The sequence below is a fragment of the Anas platyrhynchos genome, chromosome 4 (genome assembly GCF_047663525.1).
Source record: "Anas platyrhynchos isolate ZD024472 breed Pekin duck chromosome 4, IASCAAS_PekinDuck_T2T, whole genome shotgun sequence".
Classification (NCBI taxonomy): Eukaryota; Metazoa; Chordata; class Aves; order Anseriformes; family Anatidae; genus Anas; species Anas platyrhynchos.
Window position 1 is genome coordinate 77,134,328 of NC_092590.1, and position 14,210 is coordinate 77,148,537.

General features: G+C 43.5%; 1 protein-coding gene across 8 annotated transcripts in view; it reads right to left on the minus strand.

The window, feature by feature from the left end:
- SLC4A11 (solute carrier family 4 member 11) overlaps positions 1–14,210 on the minus strand; it is a 137,940-nt gene that overhangs the window by 31,140 nt on the left and 92,590 nt on the right. For all 8 annotated transcript variants that reach the window (XM_072037904.1, XM_072037906.1, XM_072037905.1 and 5 more), the window contains 3 exons: positions 11,661–11,784; positions 8,461–8,667; positions 3,541–3,625 (listed from right to left, as the gene is read on the minus strand). In XM_072037904.1, the coding sequence (XP_071894005.1) occupies positions 3,541–3,625; positions 8,461–8,667; positions 11,661–11,784 (416 nt within the window). The remainder of the gene's footprint in view (positions 1–3,540; positions 3,626–8,460; positions 8,668–11,660; positions 11,785–14,210) is intronic.

Genomic DNA, 14,210 nt, shown 5'->3' on the forward strand with positions numbered 1-14,210 from the left:
ATAATGGAGACAATAACAAATCTAACATACCCTTTCACACAAACAATCACTCTTCAATTGCAGTTAAAAATCATCATCAAGTGCTGTCTCCTTGTACAGGCTCAGATGAGACAAGCACTGATTTCCAGCATTAATCACAACTCACCTTTTAAAAATCGACATCTGGCTAAATATTTCCAGGGTTTATTTGCAACCCAGGGACTGACATTACTTCATTTAAAGGAAGGTGGGCTGCATTATGATGGCATTTCATCCGCAGCAGGCTCATAAAGCCATCGAGGAGTGTGTCACTCCAACTGCACCGTGTAAATTTATAGCTGAAAATCAACTCAGTCCAGCTGTGAGATTTGAGTAGCTGCCTATTACAGAAGCAATCCCTTGAAATTAAGGTACATCTACACACTGAAAGAGGAAGCAATTATGTTCATCAACGTGACAGTTCTATTTTACTTGCTCGAATTTCTGAAATGTGTCTTTTTAAATTACCAGGTTAGAGTTTCAGAGAACTCTGCAGCATTACTGGCCTCACTTTGCCTGGTATTACGCACCAATAAGTGAAGACCAACAGACCCAAAGGCTGGGACTAGAGCTCTTCAAGTATACTAATTGCAGATTAATCCAAACCTGAGACAAATGGACATTGTGAAGTGCCTGACTAACATTCCTTCCCAATTCTCTGAAATCTCTAATGCAAAGCAAGTTTAATTATACGGATTTGCATCAGCAATGATATGCCTATTAAACCTGGATTAAAAAAGTCACCTTTCAATGGTAAAAACATTAAAGATATCTGTAGGTTTTCGTAAGTGTAGTCATAAAATGCAAAACAAACTTCTGCTAAAGCCCTCAAGCTGGACTTTCACTTATGTTAATAAGTGCTGGAGTCTGCCCAGTTTTCTAAAGATGAACAGAAGACAAATCTTCCCTAAAGTCCTAGGAAGAGTAGATCACATTACAAGTGAGACCAAGAACTTTGCTGGAAAAGGAAATCCAGCTGATCTTGTGACAGAGAAGCCAAGCATGTGCTCAGACTAGGGAAGCTCAAAGAAACAAATCCAAGACTCAAAGCTTAAACTTCTCATTCCTTCCAGCCTGTTGGAGAAACATTCACACAGAAAACATGTTTTTGAAGATCCAACCACTGACGAAGACCTGTGAACCCAGGTCATGATGCCAGAAAGCAGCCAAGAAGTCAGACCTCAACTGGGCTTTGTACTCTTGCACCCAGGTGATGTTTAGGAACGAAGGGCTGTGAAGTGATGCAGGAGCTACCCCAATAACTAACCTAGGGTAGGAGAAGCACTAAGGAAAAAGGCCCATCTTAATTCACTATTTTTCTCCTCTATAAAGATCAGCAATTCTGGAGGAACAGTTGAGAAAACTCTTCCTTGATCCTTGAGTGTTCAGTAGTTGAAATCAAGCTGCACTAAACAGACATGACTTCCACAATCCGAAACAGACTTAAACTACAATTCCTAATCTGGAGGGGAAAAAAAATAGAGGAAGATGACTCCCTTCTGCCCTCTTTCAAATCATGATGGTTAAGGATAATTTAAAGGCCAGATTTGCACAGCATGTGAATGAGATCAATCGCACAAAAAGTCCAACTGACAAAACACTTGCTGGCCCTACAAAAGCCTTATTATTTATCACCCTGCTCTTAATCAGTTTATCTGTCTAAACCAAAATCCCAGGATGCTTCTCAGCTTAAGGATTTAGAGGCTCCGACCATTCAAAAAGAGAAGCATCTTTGCAATTCAAAGCTCTTTGATGATGTACATGTGATTGTCTGGAGCACAGATATTTGGATAGCTCAAATCCCTACAGTTTTTGGTACACTGCTGCTTTGAGATGGTCCAGGAATTTCACATTCCTGATCACCTTCGGTCTTGGTGGTTTATGGCAGATGCTTTAAGCTCCATCTGGTTTTCATTCCATGCAGATCCTTAAAGAATTTATCTTAATTTCTGGTTTCTGGGAAGAAGTGGCACATCCTAATATATATAGGTTTTTGAAAATCCTCCTCTCCCCCATATCATACATGAAAGCACAACAGCTCTTAAGGTGAGCTTCACATTTGAGCTGCAATAGTTTAAGTTTCACTCTGCTATCGCTGACAGACCCAGGGCTGAGAAGCAGCACACACAGGTTATTCTGTATGCAAAGCCAGAGAGAGCCAACGTTGGCTGCAGGACCATCAAATGGTGCACTTTGGGAACTGTTTCCTGCGCTCAGGATGCAGACAGCCACAGATAGAGCAAGCAGACAGCTACATTTCAATGCTCCCCACAGGATGCTCCTCCTTGAACAGCCGTCTTGCAGCAATTCCCTTCTGAAGTGCTTTGTTACCCCTTTACAATGAACAGTTGGACTTTGACAGCCCTAGAAAGCAACAGCTACAGAGATGAAGTATCCTGAAACTATTCCAGAGGTGTCCAAATCAGGAGCTTATGTCCTCTGACAGACCTGGTACTAATGATACATCTGCCAAGAAACAATTTTGTTTTGAATCTGGCTCCTTGCTGCTACCCTGAAAATAATTTCTTGTCCCTCTTCCTCTTCAACATGCCCCTGACCCCCAGAAAAATGGAGTGTTAGCTAGACTTCAGTGGCTTTGCACTAAAATACTTCTCTGTAAAATGGGACTTGGGTGGGCATCTTGCCTTCTTATATCAACTCCAAGGGCAACAGTCCTCAGATGTGTGTGTTGGGACAATTGTGCCTTGACATAAGGAGTTTAACAGCAGAAAGGCGTTTGATAGAGTCCCTGGATTCTCCTTGCCTACACTCTACGTCTTTATTTCATGCAAGCCTTTTGGGTTTGATTCCAGATACTTGAAGATATTAAACAAATCCCCCAAAAGCTGTAAGAAATTGAACATGCTTCCATATCAGGCTGAAGCCACGTAACTGCTTCATGTGAAGATTTTTCATGGCCTTTAAGAATCCCTGAAAGCCCCAAGTAGAAAGGGAGAAAGTGACTCTGAAAACCAACAAGGCCATCAACGGAGCTATATAAAGCCCAAAATATGAAGCTCAGTGTAAACATTGTGTTGACGCTCCAGTGATCTGGCTACAGCAGACAAGCTCTATCCTGTTTTTAAGGGGTACAGAGCCGAAGTTAGTGCTGCTCGGGTTTTCTTTAAGCATTCTCAACTCCAACAGCATCATAATTGCTACTGGTTCTGGCTTACCAGGACAGCAGAAAGGCTCTATTAGGCCACCACTGACTAATCAGGTCTCTATGAGTTGATCTGTGTTTGCACACACCCATAATCAATCTATTTAACTGCCTCATTGTTTAATAAGAAACAAGGTCTCCATAAAGCTAGCACCTTTGTTAAGGGAACACCGCAAGCTTCTCATCTACGATGTGCCACGCCACCTATTCACCAGCTTTTATCAACATATTCTTTTGAATAAGAAATAAGAGAGCCATTACACATATCAAAGAACATTCAATGCACACTGTAAACAGGACATTGTATCACAAAAATTTTAAAATCGGGCCAATGCTTCCATAAACATTGGCCAACATACCATCAGTGAAGTCCAAAGCGTACACTGGAAATCTTCGTGCAATGTCATCAGAAATCCCCTTGCCAACATTGAGAAACTCGTGCAACTAAAGAAAGGAAGGAAATGCTGTGTCAGTTTAAAGGCTCATGCATTGTTAAAGAGATTAACCTCCTTATTCAATACTGATAGGAGCAAAAGTGGTCATTTTGAATAGGGCATTCAAATTGGATTTTGTAATGATAATAAAAATAAACCCTTCACACCTCAAATTGTATCCTCAAAAGCATTGTAAAAGAGAAAAATCCCCCAGACCACCCTGTTTTCCTCCCTTCCTTCCCTCTTTCCCCTCCCATTCATTTCCGCATCCCTGATTTGCAGGTGGGGGAGCTGATGCACAGCGTGGAAGTGACCTGCTGAAGACACCCTGGATGACAGCAGGATTGGACCTCAGGGCACTGGGTAATACCTGGGTACCCACTGGATTAACTTGAGATCAGGATCTCCCACTGCTTCAGCCCTTCAGCCAACTTTTCTTTGTATTTTACCACAAACTATTCCCCAAATCCATGTGAAGCCTCCAAAAGCAGATCTCAAGAAAGTGCTATTTTCCTTGGCATCGCTACAGAAGAGACCTCAAATGGGTATAGTAAGGGAACTAAGACCATCTACACCCCAAACCCCACCCCAAGGGAACAACTTGGAGTAGCTTCATGGTTGAACTGTGAGTTTCTGCCCATCAAAAAGCAATAAGATCATCGTGAAGGGGTTCCAAAACTCAGATGTATTCCTTTTACTCCTGTTCTGGGGGCCTGCAAGGTGCAATATGTTTGCTTATATGAGCTGACACACTGCACAAGCAACAAGGAGCTTTTTAGAAACACACGACAGCTGCTATTGACTTACAGCCTCCCAGTTCTCAGCTACATCCTTACAAAAAGCACATGGAAAGCGTCAAAGCAGGCAACACTTGCAAATGAGGCACCTGTCAGATTTTTATTTTATTTTTTTCCTGTTATCCTCAACTCAGAGCACAGGGTCTGGCTGGGCTGGAGTTCTCCTTCCCTGCAGCAGCCCCATGCAGTGCTGTGCTCTGCACTTGGAGCTAGAACAGCCCTGGTATCACACCAGTGTTGTGTCTGCTGCTGAGCAGTGCTGGCACAGCACCAAAACTCCCTCCAAGTCCCCGCAAAAGCCAACAGACAAGGAGGGGACATCACCAGGGCTGCTCACCTAAAGCAACCAGAGGGATATTCCTTACCGTATGTTGTCACATTCAGCAATAAAAAGGTAGGGAAGGAGAAGGGGGGCTCTTATGAAGACATCATCAAGTCCTCCCCAAAAAACTGGGAGGCATATTGAGGCCCTGGTTCCCAGGATGTGGCTAAACAATGCTCATTGATCACAGAATCAGTAAATCATTTAGGGTAGAGGATCACCTAGTCCAACCTCTGACCTAACACTAACAAGTCCTCCACTAAGCCATATCACTAAGCTCTACTGTAGAGTTTTTTTTCCTTCCCTCTGTGCTTCTGCATGGCCTTTGATTGTACCTTCCTCCTTTCATCCCCCCTTTTTCCCTTTAATTATCCTTATTTCAACCCATGACCCCCTCCCTTTTTTTTTTTTTCCCTTTCCAGAATACTTTCTTCTCCCCCACTTCTTTTCCAGTAGAAACTGATAGAAAGCACTGCTTTAGGAGGGACTCAGCCCTACAGTGCTCATTTAACAGACTCTGTGCAGCTTAGCTTTTTCTCATGGGGCTTATCTGCCTTGCAGTGTCTGGAATTTCAGGGTTACATCACAAGATATAACAAAATAAAAACACCGCCTGTAAAGGGAATACTCCACAGCACACACCCAAAACCCCCAATGTAAGAGATCCCTCAAAGGACCAACTCCTTTATCAGTCGTTACCACATCTTATATTTCAGCTCTTTAAGTCACTTCTGTTGCATTTTGCCAATACACCTGTATTATTTCAGGACAGTTTCAAATCTCTACCCTGAAAAATCAGGAGGGAAGGAAAACAGACAACAGCATATCTGCATTTTAAGCATTTCTGAGAACTATGAACTTCACCCAACAGGCATATTTGGACATCAAAGCCATACGCACTTGAAAAGCAATTTAATTTTGCCCCCCAGAAAGACATTCCTGAAGGCACGACTCAGCCAGAGAATCACAATAGCTTTAATGACTAATATGTTTACTTGTCTCACTGCGGCGAATATGGGAAAGGGATGCTCAGTGCAGCTCACCTTCGGGGGAAGAATCCACACGCCTGCTGATTGCCTGGGGCTGAGCACAGGGCAGGGATGGAAGGGGCACTCATGCACACTGCCTGCTTGTAGGCAGCAGTGGACAAGCAGAAAAACACTGCCAAACTTCTTGCCCCATGACACCCATTGAAGCAGATTTGAGAAAAGGGGGGGGCAATGGGTTATTTTTGAGACTCCTCGTCCCTTTATGCATTTTATTTCTTGCCAGTGGGCAAGTTCAGTTTGCGGTGGGGCCATCAAGATCAGTGCTGTTTCTATAGGGACCACTGACATCAAGTCTGTGGTTAAATATGGGGAAAGCTGTTTCTCCTGTGTGGCTGATCCTCTTACCTTTTTCTTTGCTCCAACCATGTACTTAACTTGGGTTACATTGAAGAGAGAGATTAAGTTTACTGACCTCTCAAGTTAAAGCCATTTTTGGGGAGTACTTTTGTCAACTGTGCATCATCATCATGTAGCTCTACTCCAAACAGGTTTCAATCTGGCTTTCACTTCCTGCCATCTGAGTCTTTACCACCCAAAGTTTTAATAAAATCTTGGGAAGGACAACACTGGCACTCCATCCTCAACCTTTTTGAAGTGATTCTTCACACCTTCAGGAGCCAGAAATTTCTTGGCCTGCCATTCCTTGCTTCTTTCCCCTTCAGTAGGGGATGTGTGGCTTGTTCTTCTATTCTATTTGTGGTGGTAGCTCTCTTGGCCCTGCTATATTTTGGATTTGACATACTGATAGCAGGTGGACTTACTCAGAAGGCCTTCCTTTCCCAGAGCTATTCTAGATGAAGTTCATGTGACAGAAACCATCCTCCATCCTGCCACTGCTGAGCAGACACAGCCCAGCCCTTTTTGGAAAATACACCCCTCCATCACACACAGTGGTATGGAACGGATATGGTCACAGCTAGAAAACATCAAAACCATCAGAGCCTCCTCCATGAACAAAATCACAATTAGATGCCTCAGTACACAAAAGGATTTCAGGCTGACTTGATTATAGCTGTGAGGATGCTGTTTTGTCTAAATAATCCTGAGATGAGGCAAAGCAAACCGACTGTGCTGTGGGCACAGCATGGTACACAATTGCCATGCCCCCTTCGGTATTTTAGCACAGATAGAAATGAGCAATTGCTAAAAATCCCACTCACACAGCATTTGAGGTCCATTTTTCTCCTGTCACTGCAGGATCAAGGGATAAAGGGAGGTGGGAGGCAGATACCACCGAGAGATCTGACCCTCCTGCAGGCTTGCTTGTAATAACACAGCAGCTCCAGATTAGGGTATTTATTTCACTCAGGGGTGGCTCACAGGTTGAAATTACACCTCTGGTTGCATATCAGTTTATTCTCATGTTAAAAGGTTTCATTCTAGAGGACTGTCACACAGGACAGGCAGAGGAGAAGGGCTTCTGGAGATGGCTTTCCTTAGAACTGATGAATGCAGGCTATGACCTCAAATCAACCCTTCTTCTCCAGGCAAAATTTAGCTTGCCAGGAACATGGAAAGAAGTCTCCAGCCTAGCTCCTAAAAATCAATCCTGGCAAGTTCCACTTTGGGCAAGCAGGGGCAGCTTTTCAAGAGACACGATAAAGCAGATTTACTACTGCACGTCCTTCAGCTCTCAAGGGATGCAGGCTAAAACACCTTCAAAGCCCTTGATTTACCAAATCCAGATCAAGGACAACCAATGTCAAGAGATAGCATTAAAAAAAAAAAGTTGTCACTATGCACTGCATTGGCTCAGAGCTGTTGAAGCTCTGCCTGGCCAAGGCTGCTGTCCCAGTGATGCAGGTGGAAACCAGCATTTATGAGCAGGTATGGGGTCTACCAAAGTTCAAAGCACTACCTATAAACAAGGGGAGAGTGCTGGAAAAACATGAGCATTACTTGTTTCCAGATGTGCATATCAAAACTCAAGTTTATTTCAGTAAGAAAAGAATTGGTGAATTTGCCAGCCTCTGCCCTATAGACAACCCAAAGGTTGTCCTTTAAGGTTATTATTTGCAATTGTAGGGCAGGAGCAGATGACCAGGGATGGTACAAACAGTTTGTTTTTCAGGTATGCTGCTTGGTTAAAGAATGAATTTCTGAACGGAAAGGCAAAACAGTGACCAATACACAGGAAATTCCAGAAAAGAAAGCGGAGTTACAGCATTTCCCTCAAACTTGAGTACAAAGCAAGTAACGTTTTACAGAGCTACAGATCAAACAGGGAAAAATCAGGCCAAGTACTGACAGGCAACCTTTAAGTGAAGTTACTGAGCAGGGACAGCCAAGAAGCCTTTCAGCTGTAGGAAAGACAAGCAGCAGCTTCTTCAGAGACTTCTGATTGTAAGGATTAAGTGCCTCGGACTGACACAGTGATCCATTAGTCCCCCACTCGACTAGGCATCTGGATTCAAAAGTCCTGCAACCATTTCACCCCCCTACTGTTCTGTGTCCCTTCAGCACCTGCACCTTTGAAGTGTTTTCTTTAGATTTACAGCAGGAGCTGAGGAAAGTGGACATACACATATGGGAGCTGTTTATAGAAAGCTCAGTTCAGAGAGCTAGCTAGACAAGCCTAATGGATGCAAGCACCACAAGCTCTTCAAATCCTTACCCCAAAACCCTTGCATTTACTTATTTGGACACCAAACCACTGGGAGATGTTGGCCAACCTTACCTTGAGGGGCTTAGGACTGTGTGACTTGTGCCCATCGTTCATTGCCGAGGGTCTCTGATTCACCACTGTTAACAAGTGGCGCTGGTGGACTAAGGCTTCCTTGAACTCCTCTTCGGTTTTGGTTTCTAGGAGTTTCTGGCGAAAGGTTATGTCTGAAAACATCGTGGCAAAGGTCCGGCCTACTTCCGTGGCAGTTTTGGTGCTTTTCTGAAGGGGGGAAAAAAGAGAAATATGAAAAATTTAAAACTATTTCCTTTCACTGCCGGAACACAAAATGAAATATTTGCCCCGCTAGGCATCATCTTCCAAGACTCCAGGACTTGAGCCAAGTCTGAATCAAGCTGAGCATGCACTTCATCCCCTATTCCCTCTTCAGGGCTGCTAAAACTAAATAATTAAGTCTTTGCTAGCCCTGCAACATCTCAGCATTACTACTACTGGGGTGAAAAGAAACTGTAGTAAAGGATCCTGCAGTACAGATATCTTTTCTGAGAGATCAATTGTGCATATCTGCTTCAGCTTCCTGTTTTCTGGGCATTAAAATAAAAATCGATCCCGTTGGCTTCTCTGGGGCAGTTCTGGCAGCACAAATGGAGATTTAGAGCTCTCAGCTAAAGCAACTACTGGCATGGAAAAAAGCAGAGGGGAAAAAAGCAGCGAGCACACAGAAGCAGCACTGGCCATCTTCACCAAATCCTGGAAGGGACAGAAGATCACAACCAAGGAAAGGAGCAAGTGCCCACTTAGGTTAATGTTTCTGTAAGCCACAGGCCCAGTCTTTGAGGGTTGACCTTCAACAGTATCCAAAGCCTGCCCTCCTGTTGCTCTGAGCACCTTGGAAATTAGGTACATATGGAAGGAATAAAGGAGACTGAGCTCTTCATCTCTACACAAACCTACAAAACCCAGGCTCTGCAAACCCAGATCTGCTCATCTGCTTGCATACATGGGTCAAGGCAGGTAAGATGCTTACCAAGGCAGTTTACAGAATCAGAGCTCCTTAAAAGTCCCCTTTTGATGAAATGTTTTAACTCCCCTCTTCTCTTAGCTATACTCAACAGCCATCATGTAGCCACTGCTGCCAATAGCCAAACAGCCACCCTCTTTTGGGCAGCCTCCAAACTGCTCGCATTACTGTAGAAGGTAGTAGTGAGCATGTGATTAATTTAAGCTGTTATGATTCATAACAAAGCAGATGAACAATTTCTTCATGAACACAGCTGAGTAATTCAGTGATGCTCAACACTGAGGCATGGACATGCAGGTAGCACTGTCACCACTAACACTCTACTTGCTCTATTACATTGTCCTGCCTCCCCCTTTCCTGTGTTCTCCCTCCTCCCTCCATCACAGGGAAGTTCCCTTCAGACACACTTGCTAGGACATGCTCATTTTAAGTTTCTGGAGAAGAGACTGGATTTAAGAGAAGATAGCCAGCTCTGGGGTTTGCTTTTAGAGTTTGTAATCTTGATCCATTCAAACTAAACCAGCCTAGATTTGCCATTGCAGGGAAGGCTTCTCCTTACCTAGGAGCAGTCTCCTTGGGCTGGGTGTTAGAGTGGGTTACTTCTGGCTACCCAACACTTCGCTTTATTTTCCCCACTCTAACCTGTCTTTCCCAGAGACAGAGAAACAGTTTGGAGAAGCTGAAGAACCGTAGAGATTTGAAAGAGTATTCCAGTTTTTCCATCTTCCATATTAGAGATGGATAAGGAACTAGGTTCCTCAGTGCAACAGATGCCTACTTTCTGGACTTCTCCTCCTCCCCCCAACCAAGACTCATTTAATCTGTTAATGTCAGCAGGTTAATTATTTTAACTGCTGTACCAGAAATGCGTACTTAGAGCTGGCTAGATAAACTCATTTAAAATAAAGCATGTTGGCAACTCCAGCTCTGCTTGGCCTCCACTCCCTTTCCTTAATTTGATGCTGCCCATTGGAATTGCAAGCTTTCAGGACACAAGCGGATGCAGAGCCGTTTGTTGGGCACTTTGCACGTAGCTGGCTGGAGATAAGTGAGCTGCCACACAATGAGAGATCGATGCAATTGTGAGCAGGTTGTTGTTTGCCTGCTGCTTCTCACAGGGAACATCAATTTGTTTTCAGCCTGCTGGGTTTGAGATCTATGCCAAAAGCATTGAAGTGCTCAGCTGGGAAAGATCTGCCAGAAATAAGGAAACACCAGTATTTCCATTTAAACAACAGTGATGGTGGAAGGGGGAGGAGACAGAGCAGCCTAAAAGGTCCCAGGGTCATACAGATAGCAATGAAGGGCAGGAAATTAAACCTGGATCTGTCTTGTTCCAGACAAGGTCCCCAACCGCTCCAGGACCTCCCAGGAGCACAGACCTAGTAACCCCAAGGTGTTAACAGCCAACTGAAGTGTGAAAAGGTCTTTCACTTGAACCTTTCAACCATTAGTTAGCAGGACACACCAAGTTGATTAAGCCACTGCTTTCTAGGAAGGGAAGATGTTGATCCCTAATTGACCTTGATGCCTCCCCTGATATTGCAATGAACAAGCACATTACAAGGTCATTTGTTGGCCTTGTCTGCACCCGAGAACCAGTAAGTACACCCGAGCAAACTTTAACCTTACTGTTTCAAGTTCCAAAAGCTATAAAAACACTTTGGCACAGTGACTTTACACAGCACTCCAGGCACTGCAGGAGAACTCATGGGCTGATATAACTGAGATGTAGTTCCATCTCTACTGATGCAGTCACATCTGCAGCGTAACTGTCCCATCAAGAACAGCTCAAGCTTTTGCAGACTTATATAGTCCTTCACAAGCATGGTTGTAACTAGAAACAGCCTTTATTTTAAGCTAGGAATGGCCTTTACTTCCAAAACCAGGTAGCTAAACTGGTAAAGCTGAATCTGTGGAATATTACATACATCATGGCTGTACCTCCAACAAAAATTAAGAGTATGGGGACTGCAGACACTTGACCTGCAGCGTTCTCCCATGTCAGGCTAGAGGCTATTCCCCAGAATAAGTTGAGGACACAGACAATTGTAATCCACCCTTCACACACTGTTAGAATAAGCCATCTTGACAAGGGGTGGGAAAATCTCAGGCCTTTTCACATCCCATTATGCCTCCAAAATAATGTGTTGTCATTAACTCTAGGAGGAGACCAAGAAAATATCTCTGGAGAAATCCCTGAAGTAACACAGGGAACGAGAGCAGCACTCACCATTTTAGGAGGAGCCAAGACTAATATCACAAATCTCACTTCACAAGAGTTTTCACCCCAGTTCTGAGGTCTCTCGAGGCGGCTGATGCAAACATGACGTCGCTGAAGGGACTTTATAGTGCAACTGTGGAGAAAGATGGCATGGTTATACATGACACTATGAAACATGCTGTGCAAGTTTGAAACATGCTGTGCTGTCTTGGTGCGAGAGTTTATAAAACACATTTTGGTTCTAAAAACAAAGTGCGCTGGTTATGAAAGGTTCATTTCTGAAGTCTTTAACAGTGACTTCAAGCTACATTCAGCCCGATTCTGCTAGTTTTATAGATTTTATACACATTTTCTTAAAAGGAAGTCACTTTCAACATTACAAGGCTTATTCTCCCCCCTCATCTGCTTTTTAGCTTTTTAAAACCAACAAATCAAAAGATAGCAATATACTTCGTATTTGTAGAAACTCCTGCAAAATAGACCTTTTAAAAATAACACCTACATTAAGGGAAAGCAGTTTACACTTCATTTCATCTGATCTTCTAAAATGCTTTTGGAAACATTAAGGCAAGATGCCAAACCAGCATATTTCCACTTCTTTCGCCTTGGGCAGATCTGTTTGAATGGATTTCCCAATTTGCTCTCAGCTGTTGTTTTCCCCTTTCTGGTACAGGTGTTACAGAAACCAAGCTGATCGCCATGCTCAGGATCTTCAGAGGCTGTAGCAGGCAGGATTACTGCTCAGGGGCCAGCCCCACTTGCTCTTTGACCACTACAACCTATACTAGCAACAGGTTGTTTGAAATAAACACAGGGTATTTTTGGAGGCCATGAAAGACCAGGTCTGTCTCCACAATGGAATATTTAAACAGAGCTGTGATCTGGGTTATCACCACTTCTGCTGCTGGGAAACTCTGAAAAAGCAACAAACAGGCACGAAATAGTTGCAGTAGGTTATTATCAGCCTTGACCGCAGCTCTCTTGTTTCTAAGTCTCCTAGAAAGCACAGGGAAACACACAGGTTTTGCATATCAACACAGAAAGTGGCATGATAGTCTGCTTTCCCAATTAAAAGTGCTTTTTTTTTTTCTCCGGTTCAAAGTCATTTAGACTGCTTGCTGCCTTTTATTCATCCAACAGTCACCTATCATAGTCCTTAGATCATCTCTTCCATCATTCCAACTCGCCTTTCTTTTTAAGACGTATTCTCAAACTCATATAACCTGAAGGTCACTTCCAGTAATGCCTCCTGAAGATCCTTGGCTGGGGATGTACGAGCTAGGAGCACATCACATTTCTCATGAAGTTCCCAGAAACTTGCATACCAAGTCACCCCACCAAATACTTTCTTAGTGAGTTTGCTTCCAGTCTGTCATCAGGAAGTCAAGCTACTTACACAAATTAGTCTGACAAAGGCACTTGTCTGAAAGCAACCAAACAGCTTCACTGTAATGAAATGAAGCTAGAAAGCAGGTTATGAGCAAGAAAACAGCATTTCATATTTCCTACCTCCCCTCCACCATGGGGTCTTGACTTCTTTCTACCTCAGGTCATTTGAATTAGCATTGGAAGAGAGAAAAACCAAGGCAGGTCCCAAGGTTAGGAATAAGTCTTCTCTAAAGTAATTGAAATGGAGTGCAAGCTTTGCCTGAGGTTCATACCTCAGCTGTCAAGCTCACTAAATTTGCTTTGAAAATGAAGGATTTCTGGTCATTCTGAACATAATTCTACTCTGGAGATGGCCAGAAACAGATATTAGATACCTGTTGCTCACAGTGCTGTACCAACACTTTCCAGACATCATTCCTTTCCTACTGTGTCTATCAGGCAGTTCCCGACAAAGCAAGGAGTGACTGAAGTACAGAACACGGCCTTATTACAGGACAAGGGATGATCACACCAGCACGTGCCCCAGTGCTGAAGGTAAGGCAGGATACCAAGGCATGCACGGGAACATAACCTGTACCTACACACCAGGTACAAAAACTCATCAGCCACCTCTCAGTAGCACTGCTCAGCAGCTTGCCTGATCCCATGTCTGAATGAATCCAAGAAATGAAATCTCAAAAAAAAAAACACACAGGATTTCAGCTCCTACCTGAGGCTGGAAAGCCAAGGTGCAGGAGCCCTGCTCCTGAGATAGCAAGTTACTTGAAGAAAAAATTATATAGGGCTATAATTAAGCAAGCTACACCTCTTCTTCAGGTTAAGTGCTGCAGCTAGCTTTCTTTCTAGTTTGATATTTTCTTACCTTGTAGGACTGAGAAAGCATGCACTGAAAAGGAACTTAGGGTGCTTAGGCAGTACTAAAGATTTAACAACACTGAACATGTTCACAAGACACTGACAAACCTGTTGTCATCATTACACATCTTTATTTGGAACAGTTGTATGCACAGATCTGGAGTTTGAGGCTTTCACACCTATGAGACAGTTTCTATCAACTCTTCTGTAAAGAAGTCGACTGACACCAATGCACTGACACATTCAGCTAAATCCCAATACCACTTATACCAGTAAAACTGGGGGTAAACCACTAAACTTATGGTCACCTTTTGC